Source organism: Artibeus jamaicensis, unplaced genomic scaffold (genome assembly GCF_021234435.1).
Source record: "Artibeus jamaicensis isolate MK-2021 breed Jamaican fruit bat unplaced genomic scaffold, CSHL_Jam_final contig_944, whole genome shotgun sequence".
NCBI classification, from domain to species: Eukaryota; Metazoa; Chordata; class Mammalia; order Chiroptera; family Phyllostomidae; genus Artibeus; species Artibeus jamaicensis.
The window spans coordinates 5,476,319-5,492,734 of NW_026522020.1; the positions used below are offsets into that span (position 1 = coordinate 5,476,319).

General features: G+C 66.9%; 1 protein-coding gene across 14 annotated transcripts in view; it reads right to left on the reverse strand.

The window, feature by feature from the left end:
• KIF1A (kinesin family member 1A) overlaps nucleotides 1-16,416 on the reverse strand; it is a 62,981-nt gene that overhangs the window by 5,483 nt on the left and 41,082 nt on the right. For 6 of the 14 annotated variants that reach the window (XM_053655269.1, XM_053655259.1, XM_053655264.1 and 3 more), the window contains 17 exons: nucleotides 15,472-15,557; nucleotides 14,864-15,002; nucleotides 14,563-14,734; nucleotides 14,350-14,440; nucleotides 13,036-13,154; nucleotides 12,838-12,893; nucleotides 12,038-12,146; nucleotides 11,694-11,760; nucleotides 11,505-11,589; nucleotides 10,091-10,196; nucleotides 7,896-7,922; nucleotides 3,470-3,584; nucleotides 2,584-2,717; nucleotides 1,923-1,984; nucleotides 1,415-1,560; nucleotides 770-970; nucleotides 326-403 (listed from right to left, as the gene is read on the reverse strand). In XM_053655269.1, coding sequence (XP_053511244.1) covers nucleotides 326-403; nucleotides 770-970; nucleotides 1,415-1,560; nucleotides 1,923-1,984; nucleotides 2,584-2,717; nucleotides 3,470-3,584; nucleotides 7,896-7,922; nucleotides 10,091-10,196; nucleotides 11,505-11,589; nucleotides 11,694-11,760; nucleotides 12,038-12,146; nucleotides 12,838-12,893; nucleotides 13,036-13,154; nucleotides 14,350-14,440; nucleotides 14,563-14,734; nucleotides 14,864-15,002; nucleotides 15,472-15,557 — 1,793 coding nt within the window. Of the gene's footprint in view, nucleotides 1-325; nucleotides 404-769; nucleotides 971-1,414; nucleotides 1,561-1,922; nucleotides 1,985-2,583; nucleotides 2,718-3,469; nucleotides 3,585-4,661; nucleotides 4,686-7,895; nucleotides 7,923-10,090; nucleotides 10,197-11,504; nucleotides 11,590-11,693; nucleotides 11,761-12,037; nucleotides 12,147-12,837; nucleotides 12,894-13,035; nucleotides 13,155-14,349; nucleotides 14,441-14,562; nucleotides 14,735-14,863; nucleotides 15,003-15,471; nucleotides 15,558-16,416 lie in introns of all 14 variants that reach the window. The other 8 variants (XM_053655271.1, XM_053655260.1, XM_053655265.1 and 5 more) reach the window with 2 other exon arrangements.

The following is a 16,416-nucleotide window of genomic DNA, read 5'->3' on the forward strand; positions in this document are numbered from 1 at the left end:
AGGGAGAGCGTCTTTTGGGGGGGACACAGAGAGGGGACAGTCCCTGGGTCCTCAGGGTGGGGACTCCCGTGCAGTGGCCGATTCCTGCCCCTTGGCTGGCACTTCAGCTCCTGTTTGGGACGCTGCCACCCTGACCACAGGCGCCCCCTTCCCTGTTCCCCCAGGGTCTCATAGCCCCGCCAGGGACTCGCAGATGTAGGGACCCAAAGAGCAGTGAGGACCACACCGGGTGGGGGTGGGGAAGGCGCAGCTGAGCCCAGACTCCAGGGCGTTCAGCCCCAGGGCGGCGGGAAGCTGGCGAGGGGCTGTGAGTCAGGGCACCCACCTTGCTCTCACTGGCGCTGATGCAGACATGGCTGTGTGTGTATTCTCTGTTGAACGTGTGTGTAAGGAGGCGCAGGCACTGTGGGGATGGTGAACACCCGTCAGGGGCCTCCTGGGACCCCAACAACATGGCGACTGGCCGAGGGGCCTGTCATTGCAGGTCAAGGTGGCCAGCACCTCCAGGCCTCCAAAAAATGGGGTGAGCTGGGGAAGCCTTCTTGGGGGCTCCCAACCACAAGAAGGGCTGGGACGGGGGTGATGAGCTCCCTGTCAGTTTAGGTATTCAAGAGAGGGCATGCCACTGTTGGGAGGATGCGGTAAAGACCCCCAATTCCAGTGTGGGTGCAGTGGGGGCAGCAAGCAAGGGACCCCATAGCTAGGTCCTCCTTCTGTCTGTCAACCCTGACAGGAGCCGACACAGACAAGGCCAGGTACCAGGGCCTACCTTGGCCGCCAGCTCCCGCTGCCTCTCATCCGGTGCCTCCAGGGGTGACGGTCGGCCGTCAGCCGAGAGCGGAGAGGAGGCGCCAGACGAACTGCGGGACTCGGAGTCCTCGCTGGACGCCGGGGACAGCGTCTCGGGGACGGGCCGCTGGGTGGTCTCTAGCTTCTCCCGCAGCAGCAGGTAGTGCCTGGTCTTCTCCACCTGCACCCGGGAGCCAGGAGGCCTCACCTGCTGTGCTCGAGCGGTGGGCCAGGTGGCAGTGGGGCAGGGGGCGGGGAGGGTGTGGCAGCCAACGGCCCGCTGAGCCCCAGGGCCCCAGGGCAAACCCTGGGGGAGCCGCCTGACCTGAGGCCAGGCTGCCGCCAGGACACAGCCCCCACCTGCACCTCGAGGCCGACATATCACTCTCCCTCCATCCTGGCCTTGCAACCAGCATTTGGTGGCCAAGAGCAGGTGGACATGGGCAGTCCGCGACCAGCTTCCTGGGGGGCCCAGCCCACCCCCTTGTCTTTCTGGCTGCTCTCTGCAAGCCAACAGCCCTCGGTGGCCAGGTTGACGGTGAGCCTGCCTGGTCTGTGATAGTAACGAGTGTCCCATGCTCTGTCCACCGTGGCCTGGGACCCCAGGGCCCCAGCACGGACTCACCTCCTGCAGGAGGCTCAGCTTCTCCAGCTCCCACTGGTGGTCCAGGATGAGGCTGTCACTGCGGGGCCTCCAGCCAGCCAGGTTCTCCTCGCCCCGCACATAGGCCACGGACGTGTCCAGTACCCGCCGGCGCCGCCGCTGCATCCCTGCACAGGGGCGCCCATTCAGCCACACCCCTACCCGTGACCACGCCCCCGACCCCACCGCCTGCCCTCGGTGCTCCCCGCCCTGCAGAGCCATGCTGGGCTCACCCACAGGAAGTCATCCAGCACAGCGTCCCACGGGAGTCACAGCTGTGGCCTGCCTGCCTTCCCTCCCTTTGCTGGGCCTCTCCCCTCACTGTCCCCGGCCCCTTAGAACATCCTGGGACCTCACAGGGAAGGGAGCCCCAAGTGGCAGCTTAGCTGAGGTCATCTGAAATGACCCCAAGACCCCAGGTGATGCGCCTCAAAGTGCCACACCCCCGCCCTCACCTCCAGCTGCCGCAGAGACCAGAGTGGACACCTACCTGGGCTGCCAGCGTCTGCCACGTGGCACAGGCTGAGCTCGTACACGCCCGTCACTCGGTTGCTGTGGGAGCAGCGGGCACCGTCACCAGGCCCAGCCAGTCCTCGCGGGGCGGCTCGGTGTCAGGTCCCCACACTGCAGCCCCACAAGGACCGGTCCCGCCCCTGACCCCCCCTCCTCCAGAACGGCCGCTCCCTCCAAGGGCAGCCCGCCACCCCTCACGGACCCTCCTCGAGGCCAGCCCAAGGCCACTCAGTCCTGGCCCCACACTCCTTCCTCCCCCTGCACACGGAGTTGCCCAGACACTGAGTCCACAGCCCAGAGCAGGAGGGAGTGTGAGGGGCACAGCTGGTCCTGGCGTGTGGCGTCTGGCCCTCGGGCACTGGCAGCCTCCACCCAGAGCCCCCACCCGGCCTGGCCCCCACATTTACCCAGCCTCTCTCTCTGATGGCAGATCCCGGGGCCCCCAGGGAGGAAGGTCCGCTGGTGCTGGGGGGGCAGTCCGGCTTCCCAACATCCCCACCATCAGGGTGAGTGAGAAGGGCCGGGAGCAGGGGCCCAGCCAGGGCGGCCAAGCTGGGCTCTCACGCAGGCCAGTCTGCGCCCCAGCGCCCCCTGAGCAAGCTGGTCAGCCCTGGTGACCCGCCCACCCCGCAGCCCACCTCTCAGAGGCCCGCAGGCTCCCGCTGCCGAACAGGTTGCGGATGGAGCGCGAAGCGGGCAGCTTGGCGTCTCGGGAGTAGAAGACCATGCAGAAGTCCTTGGTGATCACGGCCGGCTGAGCACAGTTCTCCATCTGTGGGGCCCGGGGCGGGGCGGGGGCTTAGGTACAGGGACCCCCTCGCGGGCCCCCACCGCAGCCCAGGCCTTCCCGGCCCGGCGTGGCTCCAGACCCAGGCAGCAGGAAGTCTCTGCTCCCATTGGGGACAGAGACAGCAGCCCTGCCTCCCAGGGCCAGTGAGGGCCCGGTTTCTGTGTGGGGACCCCAGGGGTGCCGGACGCAGGCCTCAGCTGCCTCAGCACGAAATCGGTGACACGCCGCACGAGGTGTGTGTGAGAAGTGCCCACATACGTTCTTTGTTTTCCTGAAACTTGGCTGTAGCCGCTGACAGAGCTGAGGGCGCCAGGCACTTGTCTGGGCAGAGCCCCACGTCACAGGTCAAGTAACCATGCTCCGAGGGGAGGCCTTGCCCTCAACCCCACCACCAAACCCAAACTTCCAGATTAGATCCCCAGCTACTGCGCCTGCTGGAAACACCCATGCTCCCAGCCTGCTTCTGTGCCTCAAGATCCTGGGGGTGGGGGGAGGCTTCTGTTTTCCCACTGCCTGGAACACAGATGCAATGTCTGGTGGGGCTGCAGCCACCTCGCAGTGCTGAGGATGACCCCACGTGGTGAAGTCGGCAGAGGGGGTGGGCTGAGCACTGCCTTCGGAGTGTAGGACGTGACAAGGACTTGGGAAGGCCGTGTAGGGCTCACTTCTCCCCCCTGCCCTGGGCAAACACCTCGGGCGGGGGTGTTGGTGGCGCCCAGGCTGAGCGGTCTTGCCTCAATGTAAGCAGAGAGGGTCATGTAGATCTTCTCTCGGTACGGGGTGACGCGGTTCAGCAGGAGAGAGTTGTGCATGGAGCTGTCCCACGCAGCCTCAAACTGGTAGAAGGTCCTGGGAGGGAGCAGAGCAGAGGTGAGATAATGACGCGCAAGCCACTCTCAGGTGGGATGGGGACATGCAGAAGGACAGACGGACAGACGTGTGGGCAACCCGCCGGGAGCACCACTGGGACACAGACCTGGAGGCCCAGGTGGCAGTGTCCAGGAAGGACTGGGAGGAGGGGACGGAAATGCCACCGGCAGGGTGAGCCCGGCTGTCACCTCCACCGTGGACGGATGGTGGCATGCGGTAACCCACAGCCCTCACGCTGAGGGGCAGGAGGGTGGAGAGAAGGAAGGAGAGAGGAAAGTGGGAGCACGGGGACAGGAAGGAAGCCTCGTCTGAGTGAGGAGGCACCGCGGTTTCTCCTTGAACCCTAAAGAGCCCAGCGGGGTTTGCAAAACCCTCCAAGGCCCGTCCCCTCTGTCACCGACTGGCCTTCAGGGGGATGGGCCCCTGGGGAGGACGCTGGGGCTGGAAGCCAGGTGTCTGATGGCAGAGGGCTCCGCCCGTTGCCCACCGTGGCCAGGCTGTGCCCTCAGGGGGAGCGGGCGGGGTCTCTCCTGCCGCCATCGCCAACCAGGAAGGTAACGAGCAGAGCCTGAGCCGGGGTCAGCAACCCCTGGAGGTGGGGGCCGCTCTGTCCATGGACGGCCAAGCCCCTAAGCTTTGCCTGCACATCGTCAGTGGGGAGTGGGCCACAGTCCCCACTGGGGCCGAGCTGCAGGCCGCCGGCCGAGCTGCAGGCCGCCTGCCTCGCCCGATTTCCTTCCCAGCATCCTCACAGAGACTCGGCCCAGGAGCACCTGCACACAACAGCAGGTGGCGGCGTGGGCCCCGCACGGCCCGGCCCAGGTGTGCAGAGACAGGGCCGTGCTGCCTGTCTCTCGGTGGCACAGCCCAGGGGCACGGGTGAAGCAGTGACATGGGGTGGGGCCGCTGTCAGACACACATCATCGAGGACAAAGGTCCAGGAGAAGGGACGTGAGGACAGTAGGGTAACAGACGGACAGAGAGCACTGGGAGGTGTCGAAGAAGAAAGGAACTTGGAAAGCGGAAGCAGGTGTGGAAGGGAGACGTGAGCTGTACCTAGTGTCACTTCCAAATGAGACGCTAAAGGCGAGGCAGGCAGGACACACGCACACACACAGAAGAGACCACGTGTCAGAACTGCGCCATCCCCCGCCCGGCACAAGTGTCTGGCCACGGCGGACTCGCCACTCGGAGCCCCACCCACAGCGTCTGCAGGGGGAGCCTTGCGTCTGTTCCCAGCGGGACCAGTCAGGCACCCCTGGAGCTGAGACCAAGGCCTGGAGGGATGCTGCCCGCCCCAGGGGCCCCCAACACCTGGGCTCTGTGGGGCCAGGCCTGCGGTCAGAGCCAAGGGCCCCACGCAGCCCAGCCTGGCACAGATGTCCCCACATCACCCAGCTCCAGATGCCACGTCCCAGCCTCCCCCACCCTGCCCCCGCCTGTCAGCAGACACAGAGACGCCCTGCAGGTTAGCATCACCACCACGGTCTCTGGTCCCCCCAGGGCGCTGGGGGAGGCCTGCCTGGGGGGCCAGGATAGGTGCCCAGCTGGACCCTGGGCCTGGGGCTCAAGAGGCAGGCCCACGTGCACAGCAGGCCCCTCCGAGGCCCCCAGTTGGGCTAAGATGCGGCTTTGTCCTGATCGAACACTGGTGACTGTCTCGTAAACCCTGACACTAGTGGGTCTCACATGCAGGATGGAGTGGGGTAGGTGAGGGGGGCCCTCCCGGGCCTTTTACTGCCCATCCCTCTGGTGCCAAGCAGCACTGACTCCAACCTGGCACAGCCCCCAGCCCCATGCCACTTCCAGCAGACCGGCCCTCGGCCTGCAGCCAGCCACGGCTTCCCAGAACACAGGGGCCAGACCTGGGGCCCGTGCCCCTGAGGACTCTGCAGACCCCAAGTGAGAGCAGATGGCGGTGAGTGTGCGCAGGGAGGGTGAGTGGCGGAGCGACAGCCACGCGGGATGCCGGACACTGCTCCGGGGCCTCGGACGGGCGCCCCCCAGTCACGAGGCCGGAACAAGACCCAGAGCAGCTGAGAGGGTGCCTCCGGGAGGCTGAGGAGGCCACGCCGGGACCTCCATGAATGGCACGGGCGTCTCAGCCTCCCCGGGCAGCAGGCCACCCTGGGGGGGGCCCTCCCCACAGCACCCCTCGCCCTGCCCCACTCGGCACTCAGCCCACCCCCCAGAGGGAGCGGTCAGGAGAACGTGCTGCCCAGACGCCGGGTCCCTGGGCCTGCAGCGCCCGCAGCCACGTGGGAGCTGGTTAGACACTCGGAGTCCGGGCTCCGGTCCCAGACCCGCAGGACCCCCTCCCCACCCACCAGGAATGGGGCCTCAGCAAGACCCCATGACCAGGTCCGTCCTGGGGAGGCTGAAGCAGCACCAGACTGGGCTCCGATTTGGGTTAAATCAGACCCGGAACCTGGTGGGATGGGGTGGGTGCACCACGGGCCACCAGGCTCTTCCTCACACTGCAGCACGGGAAAGGGTCCCGTGGACCCTTCTGCTCTGGGCAGCAGCGTGGGCCCTGGGTGAGCTGATGGAACGCGGTTGGGGGGCCTGAACCCCGTGTGACAAAGCCCCCTCCTCAGCCCCCTCCTGGACCCTGCCCAGGGGCTCTGCCCCTGTGTAAGAGAGACCCCTGGCACCCTAGTGTGGCCCCTCAGGCAAAATGGAGCAGTTCCCATAAAAACAGGCTTTTGCTCAGAGGCAATGCCTCTTAAATCAACAAGGAGTATTTTTCATGAAAACTAACTGGCCACCGCGACAACCCCAGGGCTCAGATCTGCAGTCACACGTGCAAGTCCCCTTGTCCCCGAGCTGAGAGCCTTTCTGCGTCCCGCCCGCTGTTCAATCCCACTGCCTGGGGCAGGGGCTGATGCTATCCCCCCCATGAGCAGTGAGGAGAACAAGGTTCTGGAAGGTTCTGCCACTGGCCCACACTCACACAGCCAGCCAAGGTCACAGCCCAGCGGCCTCAGCCCAGTCGGAGTGGCCCCTGGCCCCCACAGCAGATGTGTGGAATGAGACCCCACCACCACCCCTCCCACCATCCACTCATCCCCAGAACCATGTAGCTCGGTGACTCCTGCCCGAGACAGAGGCTCGAGTCTGACCCCGGGGGCCCTGACCTCCTGAGGACAGGGAGACAGCCTGGCAGGTGCAGCATCTTGGCCTTCCGGGCCTACTCCTGCACCGGCCAGCAGACCGCCTCCCCCAGCAAGCCCTCCCCACTTGCTGGGAGAGGTGGGCCCCCGCTCCAGGCCCCGCAGGGCTGCACCCTCCTCTGCAGCCACCACCGCTGCAGGGCTCTGCCTCACCAGGCTGGTGTTCCCGCGGGGGCCTGCTGCAGCCTTTGTCACTGGACAGGCGCACGGGTGTACACAGCCTTGGGGACGCGCCAGCAGGGACCCTTCACAGTAACCACGTGGCCAGGCCCTTCACAGCCGGGCCTGACCAGGACACAGCCTCAGGTGGTCCTGTTGCACCCGTCTCCCCCCGAACATTTGCACTGGAGGCCGACCTGCAGCCCACGTCCTCTCTGAAGATGGATGACCACAGGGGACCCCCCGGGACCACCGCATGGAGTTCTGGCCACATCCACAGGGACTCAGAAGGTGACAGGCTTGACCCTTCACTCAGAACAGACTGGAGTCTCCAGGACACAGTCTGGGCTGGTGACTGAGGCTGTCTGCCTGCAGGGGCCTTGACTGGATTCAGCAGGGAGTTGAGGTCCCCAGCCCGGGAATCTGCATCTCCAGGGCGTTTGGACCTGGGACCACCCAAGTGAGTCTGGAGCCTGACCGCTGCACCCCCACCTCCTGCCTACAGGCGTGAGGCGGTCACAGCAGGCGAGGGGCTCACACCCAGCGGGCAGGGTGGCTCCTGCCTGCTCCTCCTTCCCCCCCTCTTCCCTCTGCCACTTTTCCAGGGGCCTGGACGGCCAGCCTGCATGCGAGGCACCTGCTGCCCTCCGGCCAGGAGAGGTCAGGGTGGCACAGGGCGGGCAAGGCTGGGGTGGGGGAGCGGGGCCAGCCAGTGTCTACGGGAGGACAGCCAACGACCAAAGCAGCAAAATCAAGGGTGGAGCCGGAGGGACTCAGCCAGGGAGGCAAAGAAGCAACAAAAAACTCAAGAAGGTGTTCCAAGGAAATGAGCTGAAGGAGATGAGGAAGTGGGAGGGAGAGATGCCCAGTGTAGAGAAATCCAGAGAGCAGAGATGGGGTCTCGGGGCGGGGGCGGGGGCGGGGGAGGCTGGAAGGAAACCGGGGGCACAAATGATACCTAGGCATGTCCGAATCAAGAAACTGCCTGCAAAACACAAAGGGTCACAGGTTAGTGTGGCGTTGGGGCGGTGGGGGCGGGGCAGCGGCAGCGGCAGGGGCAGCGGAGGAGCGAGGGGTGGCAGAACAGAGAGAAGCCGGCAGGCCCGCTCTCAGCTGGGAGGCTGCAAAGCGTGGGGCCTTGAGCGAGCGGGGAGGCGAGGCTGCGGCAAAGCGCGTGGCCAGCCCCAGGCCGGAGCCAGGCTGGGGGTCGCCAAGCCTCAAGGTCTGAGGAGGGAGCAGGGCCTCCTGTTCGCCCTCAGAGCTGCGGGTCCATGAAGGGGCTTTGAGCAGGTCAGCCAGGGTCAAGGAAGAGGAAGGGCCTGAGGCGGAGCCTGCTGGCCTGGCCAGTCACCCCTCCGCCAGGCCTCACAGCGGCCCCTGCCTGGGGTCACGCACTGAGGAGGGTCCCCAGGCTTTTCCAGGGCAGGCGGGAGATGGGCCTGCACCAGATGAGCCAAACCAAGTACGGGGCCTGTGGGCCGATGGTCTGCACCTTCCTCTGTCCTGGGACAGGGCTCTGACCTCAGGTGCTGATGGGCCCGTGGGCCCCGGGGCCGCCTCACTCCTACAGCCCCCAGGGTGCAGGGCGGACGCCCATCAGTGATGGGTCCAGGGGCTGGGGGGGGCCTGAGGCCCCCAGCAGCCAGAAGACCCACAAACAGCCCTTAGTGCAGGGCAGGGGCCCAGCAGGCAGCGTGTCTACCCCTTCCCTTTGCCCCCCACTAGCTTCCTGCCCAGAGGATCTAGGAGTTGCCAGCAGCCAGGGGAAAGCTGAGGCCGTCCCCCAGGCCCAAAGCGTCACTCCGAGTGGCGCACAGACCCCTCCCGGGGGCACGTGCCCTCCCGGGAGTCCCTCGTCCAGGGCCCAGGCCAGCGGCCCGTAGCCCTGCAGGTGCCCCCCACGTGGATGGGCGCTGAGCCTTCGCTGCCAGGTCCCTGGGTTTGTTCTCACAGTGACAGGCCCGCCCCTGCTGGCCTCCCCTTTCTGCTACCCCAGGTGCGGCCCCTGCCTTCCTGTCACAGCGCCAGGTCCACGTGAGGACACCCCCCGAGATTCTGCCCCATCTGGACAGGACTGCAGGGTGAGTTCCTTCTGGAAGGTTCCAGGGCAGGGCTGAGGCCAAAGCCGCCTCTGCCTCTGTCGGGGTCTCTGCCCTACACCCACCAAGCCGCCCTCCCAAGGGCAGTCCCTTCACACCCCCTCTCAGAACCTCTGGGCCCCAGAGTCAGAAGAACGGGAGGCAACTCCCCCGGGACCCTCGTCCTTACAGACACTGGCTCTCCTGGGACGTGGGCCCTGCATCCCGCACACACACACGCAGCCCCAGCCACAGGGGAGACCCCACAGCTGCAGTGCCGAGGGCCAGGCAGGTGCAGCCCTCAGGAGCGGCCGGTCTGGGCCTGGAGCCCCCTGCTCACCCCCCACAGCCCAGCCCACCGACACCACCCAGGGTGCGCTCAGCAGTGCCAGTTGTGAGCCCCCAGTGCCCCCGACACCTCCCTGGCTCCAGCATCTCCCCCCACCTCCCTCCTGTCCTGCTGGTTTGTCCCCGGGGCCCCCAGCGCCTGTAACTGCCCCAGATGCTGGGACTGCCCAGGCTACAAGACTGCGACCGCCTCCTGTGAGTTTGGAAAGGGCTAGGCCAGTGACAAGGAGTGACCAGTGGGCACGCCACCACCCAGGGTGCTGGCCCGGGATGCTGGCTGCCAACCCAGTGTGCCCCCGGTTCGACTCAGGGACCCTGGCCAGGTCCCCGGCAGAGGCCATAGCAGCAAGGTTGGGAGACAGGGGACACCTGTCCACCCACGGCCTGTGTTGCCCACCCACCCACCAAACCCCAGACAGGACCCAGCTCATCCCCACGACTGCCGCCAGCCCCTCTGCCAGGCGACCAAAGAAGGGAAATGCTCAGATGTGCACCCACGGACTGCGAGGCCCAGCTCTCTCCCTGCTCCTGGTCCCTCGGGAGTCCCACAGGAGGTCTAGACGCTTCCGGAACAGACACCCCAGCCCGTGGGGCTGGGCCCAGCGTGTCCTTGCCAGCCGAGGGCACTGCGGGCTGACGTCACTCCCCACCCCAGGGCCCTGACCCAGACAGACCCGTTGCTGGGGACTCGGGAACAGAGCCCGCCACCGCAGCCGGGGGGACTCACCGGTCATCCTGGGCCGGGTGGATGTACCCAGACGAGAGGATGTTGAGAGACAGGATGTTGGGGTCGATCAGGGACTCGTCTGTTTCTGGAGTGTTCCGGATTCGACCTACGGCAAAGGTGGTGGGCCCGGGTCACTTCCAGGAGAGCAGGTGGGACTGCTGGGCCCCTGCTGACTGCCTCCGCCTGGGCCCAGCTTCTGAACTGAGGCCTGTCGGGGAACCGGCCCCTGCGGGGCCCCGGAAGCCTCCAGTAAACGGCAGCGCGGCAGCCGACAGGGATGCCGGTGTGGGGGCTGCAGCCGGCCCCTGGCCATCGGTCAGGGCACAGCCGGGGGGTGGCACTGCTGTACTGCCTCCCCCCCAGGGTAAGTGCCGAGTCCCCCCTCCCTGTCTCCTGTAGATTCCAGTCGCTCAGCCCCAAATGCACAGGCCCACCTACCTGCTGGAAAAGGCAATGTTAGCAAGATGAGAAAGAGAAAATGTTCCCTCTCATCATACTTTCAGAAACAAAGAAAAGAAACATGGCCGGTGCCATCAAACACTCCTCCTGCAAGGGGCAGTCCCCACAGAGCCCCTCAGGGCCCTGCCTGGGCCCCACTCAGCACTTCGGCTCTGGCAGTGACAGTGACATTGACCCCCCTGCTTCTTCAGAACGGTCACATCCCTGCTGCCGCCCCCTCAGAGCCCTCCACACACCCCAGGGATGCGGCCACAGCCAGGCCCAGGAGGCGGGGACAGGGTGGTGGTGGCCTTCTGCTGATGGTGCGTGGAAGTGGGCAGCATGTCCGTGCCCTTGAGTGGACACTGGGAAGAGCCCTCCCTCACAGGAAGCAAAGGAAAGGTCTCCAGGAGACCAAGTTCACAGCCTGACGTCACGGGAGAAGCCCTGCCAGGACTGAAATACGCGTGGCAGCCCTGACACCCGGCACTTCTGACGGTGACCTTCGGGGAGAAGAGCCTCTGTGACGGGCGTGATCGCCAGGACGCGGTAACGCTGGGACGGGAGCCCTGGTCTGATCTGTCCTACAGGAAGAGGCCACGGGAAGGCGAAGGACCGCCGTGACGTGTCTGTGAGCCACGGAGCGCCCACAGACCCCCAGAAGCTACAAGAGGCAAGGACGGGAGGGGGCGTGGCCACCAGCCGACCCCTGGGTCTCGGACAGCTGCCTCCGGAGCTGCGAGAGGCGAAATCTCCGGTGTCTGAGCCACCCAGCGTGCGGCCCTGTTTGGAATCAACCCTGCTGCCCGGGCTCTTCTCTGCAGGGGAGGGACCGAGGCCCAGAGGGATTGGGTGACGTGGCCGTCGTCACACAGCAGTAGAGGCAGAGTGGTGGGTAGAACCCAGGAGGGATTCGGTCCGTGTCCTTCCCACTGAGCGGGCCCCAGACCCCACGGCCAGCCGCCCCCTCACTCACCCACGACCAGCTCGCGCACTTCCTTCCAGCGGATGTGGCTGCCTGTCTCGTGCAGCAGCGTCACCGTTATCCGCCGCTGGATGCCCTGCCGGGAGCCAGGAGAGAGGATGCAGTCAGTGGTCAGGGAGCCTGGGGCCAGTGGGGCAGGCGAGGGGCACCAGGCAGGCTGGGGCGGAGAGGGTCTCGCACCTGGTGGAGCAGGAAGGTCCCCACGCACGGCATGCCGCCTCGGTGGTCCACCACCGCAGGGATGTAACTGGAGAGAGGGGGAAGGGGAGCGTGAGGTCCGGGTCGGACCCCTCCTGCCGCCCACAGTGCTGCCACAGGCCCCACGATCGGAAGGGGCGAATCGGGGGAAAAGGCAGAGACTCCTGCTGCTGACGATGGGGTGGCTGGTCCATGGACACCAGAGTCGGCGGGGACAGGAGCTCACCTTGGGCCCCCTTGGCCAGTCCCAAGCCCTCTCCGCCCCCCACCCCAGCCCCCCGGGGACCCCGGCCCCCCACGGGGCACACTGGGCCGGGGGAACGCACTCGCCGTCAGCCTCCAGTTCGCAGATCTCGAAGTGGACCAGCAGGTCGTACTTGCAGTGGCGCGGCCCGGGGCAGGGCCGCGTCAGCGTGCTGAGCTTGGTGGCCGGCACTGGGGGTGACAGGAGAGAAGCACAGGCCGATCAGAGACCAGACGGGCTGTGTGTCGAGGGCACCTCACTCCAAGGAAAACCACCAGCAGCCCCCACCCCACACCCCAGGACACGCTTGTTCCGGGCGCAGGCAGGCCCCACCGTGACTGGCTTGGGATCAGGTGTGAGCACTCGCCTCGCTGTGCCCAGGGGGAGGAGCTCATAGCCACACACCCTTGAAGAGAGGGTGGTGGCTGGGGACCCCACGGAACGAGCGGGAGCACGCCTGCCCAGAGGCCCGCCGCCCGCTGGGACCCCCTGCTCCACCACGCTTGGGCCGCGGCCTGTGGCACCTGGTCGAGCACAGCGTTCGGGAATGGGCAAGTCTTGCCCCCAGGGCCTGACAAACAGGCTCGGATGGCCCCCAGCACCTCCCTGCCTTCCTCTCTGGGCTCCCACACTTCTGTCGTCTGCTCTAGGAACCCCTGGGGCACAGGGCAGGGACGGCCTCACACGGGCTGGCCGGTCTGCGCCCGCAGAGAGTAAACGACACCCCTCGGAGGCATCTTTCTCTGCCTGTACCTTGGGCCCAGGATGGAGCCCCTTGCTTCAGGGGGACCCCCAGAGGTAGGGCAGGTGCAGAGTGGCCCTGGAGCCTGGGCACGAAAGGCCCGCATGGCACCCGAGGCTGGCACCCGAAGCCCAGCCTACCTGGCTTGGACAGCGGCATGACCCGTGGGAAGTGGCGGCGCGAGGGCCTCAGGGGGCTGTGGAGGAAGCGGCACTGGTGTGAGGCAGCCACGCAGCTGGCACCTATGGGGGCCTGGGCCAAAGCCGGGAGCCCGCCCACCCACCCCACCCAGGCCAAGAGTGGCCCTCAAGCCCTGTGACCCGGAGGCAGGCGGGGACCTGAGCACGTCCTTGCAGAGTGGCGGGAACGGGCGCTGCTGGTAGTGGCCAAAGACCTCGAACACGACGGGCTGGCTCTTGACGTACTCGATGAAGGACCGGGTCACCTCCACCGCGATCTGGTGGGCAAGTGGGGGTGGCTAGGGGGTGGCGCTGGCCCTCTGCCCGTGGCACGGACGGTGCTCGTCACCCAGGCCCCTCCAGCCCTGCCTGTCCTCTGTCACCCACCCAAGGGACAGAGCACCGGGTGGGCAGCCTTGGCCTCTGTTCCCAGGACAGACAGGACTGGGCCACAGGGCACGGCTGCCCTTTCGCAACGCAGAACTTGACCAGGTGACTGAGGTGACTAGGCTGCCTCTGGGGTCTGGTCTGACCGCTGGGCCCTCCACTCACCAAGAGTTAGGGGTTGAACTGTGCCCCCCCCCCGCCCCGCTCAGCACCTGCATTTAGAAACAAGGTCTTTACAGAGGTCATCGAGTCAGAATGAGGGTGTCAGTGTGGCCCTCACCCAGTACGACCAGGGACCAGGGTCCTTGTGCAAAGGGACATCGGAGCACCGAGGAGGCGAGTGCAGTGAGGAGACCCTGTGAGGACTCGGGGCAGAGACACCGCGGGCCTGCCTCGAGGACAGGACTGGGACAGTGCTCCCCTCAGCCTCCAGACACCTTGACCCCCGGCTCCTCCCTCCGGACCTGGGAGGCGGCGATTTCCAGGGGAGCCCAGCATGCACCCTCCGGGCCTGCCTTGTTCCCCAGCTTGGCAGTCACCGCGTGCTCCTGGTCACGGGAGGGCCAGGATGGCCGGTCCGCCACGCCACCAGAGATCAGACCACAAACCCAGAGACCGAGCAGCTCAGGTCAAACTCCTGGGCCCGGCCAACAGGTCCTCGCCACCAGGAGCAGCCCCCACTGCCTGGGGACCCCGCTCTCTGACGCTCTCCTGACTCCTGGCTCAGATGCTCCTCAGCCTGGAGCCCTCCTGACTCTCCCCGACCACGACTGGCACCCCACAGCCACCTCTGCCCTTACCATGCAGGGTGCCTCGCCCAGACCACGGCCACCCCAGACACTCGATGTCTGGGGTGCCTGAAGCCCCCTGCAGGGGGCTCTCCGGACTTACTGCCCCCACCCGAGTCTTCCACCCAGCAAGTGCCTGCCTGGTGCCAGAGGCCCTGGGTCCTCCCACCCGGGCGCGTCCAGCACCCGCTCGTGCCCAGAACAGGGGAAGGAGCCGCAGAGATACGGGTGCGTGGCTCCGGGAGGCCACACCAAGCCAGACCCCGCAGTGGGCGGGGAGAGGGCTCTGAGGACGTACATTCTGGACGTGGTAGAAGCCGAGTGGGGGGCCCCGCCCCGTGTTCTTCAGGGGCTCCGTGGAGAAGGCCTCATCGTGGCGATGGATGAAGCTGCAACGCAGGGGGACGTGTCTGGCCAGGTTCCTGGGACGCGGCCAGGCACTGCGTGGGGCCCGCCCGCCCGCCTCCCGCCTCCCCGCCCACGGGGCCCGTCCGGGCGGGCCGAGGCTCACTTGAACTGGCAGAAGATGTCGGCGTACTCCGCGGAGATGCTGGACGCCTGCAGGACGGTCACGCGGAAGGTGAAGGTGCTGCCCAGGCGCAGGTGGTCCAGGGCGGCGTCCAGGGGCCCGTCCGGGGCGGCCTTCTCGGGGTTGTCCAGCAGCAGGCCTTCCGGAGGCAGCGCTGTGGGGAGCCCAGGGCACAGGCAGGTGGCAGGACCCGGGGGGCTGGGGCCAGGGTCCGGCCCAGACCCCACGCAGCCGCCCTCGGGGGCCGGGGCAGGCAGCGGAGCCACGGCCACCCAGGACCTACCCGAGCAGGTGTTGTTGTTGACCTCGTCCGCGGAGGGCCCCACGTCCGCGCCCTGGCCCTGACCTTCCACGATGCGCAGCTCTTCCTGGGAGGTCCCGGAGCGCGACATGCCCCCTGCCTGGCAGCACTCAGACTGGAACTGCGTGGGGCGGGGCCGAGTTGCAGAACGCGGGCTCGGGGGGCCCGGGGCCAGCCGGAGCCGGGCAGGGCCCTCACAGACACGCACCCTAGCCCCCCAGGTTCCCAGGCTGTCGCGTGGCCCCCGCTCTCCATGGAGGGAAAGGCCGTCAGCTCTGCTCCCGCCCAGGACCCTCCCTTAGCCCCTCCTCCCCGGGGGCTTGGTTCTCGGGGTCCTCACCCACCCAGTTAGTTCCCTGGCCAGGTGCCCACCCAGCCTCCCGGTGGCCCTCTCCACCTTTGCCCCTCCTGTGCACCCCCAACACTGCCCAGCCCCTGTGAGAGAGAGGGAGTTGTGGCGGAGGGGGCAGAGGGGGCAGACACTCTGCCCTGGGCGTGAGGCGTCGGGCACCGAGGTTCAGCACAGGGCGGCCGGTGGGGGTGCAACAGGAAAGAGCCTGAGGACAGAGAAAGAGCCCCTTGCCCGGTACCTTCTCAAAATGCTGGTCATCAAAGGAGATTCTGGCGGTTCCCGACTGGCGGACACCTGAGCCGTAATCTGGGGCCTCTTCATCGGCTGCCACAGGACCGAGCAGACGGTCAGGGCCCTGCTTGTCCCCAGGGGGAGTGGCAGAGCCCGCCCCACCGGACCTTCCTGGTTTCACGGTGGAATCGCACCTGTCCCCCTGCCAGCCCCCCCCGCAAAGCCACCACAACCCCCGACCTGGACACAGCGCCCCACACGCCCCCTTCCTCCGCAGAGGTTTGCAGCTTCCCACGGGGACAAAATCCAGCCCTTTTCCTGCTGCCTGAAGGACCCTCGGACCTGCCTTCCGCCGGTGTCCCTGAGCCCCAGCAGCAGCCACCCTGGTTAGCCATCCCCAGGAGGCCTTGCAAACCGGGGCCTGCCCGTCTGTTGGGGGCGGGGGGCGCTGACACCCCGAACTCTCCAACCTGGCTGCCTGTGGGTGCATCTCTCTGTCCCGCCACCGCCATGGCCAGCCCAGGACTCCGCGCAGGGAGATCAGTGGGACTGACCGCAGCCGTGGCTGGGGGTGGGGACCGGTGTGACTGCTGTGACCACTGAGGCTGGGTTCCCTCGAGGTTTTTTTTTTTTTTTTAAGTTGCTTCTCTTCCACCAGGGCCGCTAGGCAGAGAGCATCGGGTGTGGCCCAGCTACCGGTGGTGTCAGCCTATAAAGCAGCCTGCCCAGTGGGTCCCCACTGAACTGGGACAGAGCCGGTTAGGAAGGAGGGACGGCCACCGGGCCTGCAGGGACAGGGTCCCCTCGAGGGGTGAGGATGGCGCTGGATACTCCTGGCACCCCTGCCCTCCCCGGGGCCGTCCTCACTCCCACCCCAGGCTCCCCCTTCTCTGCAGGCTCCCCGGGGGGGCTCATGTGGCTGGGGGGGCTGTAAAGAGGAAGGGCCCAGACA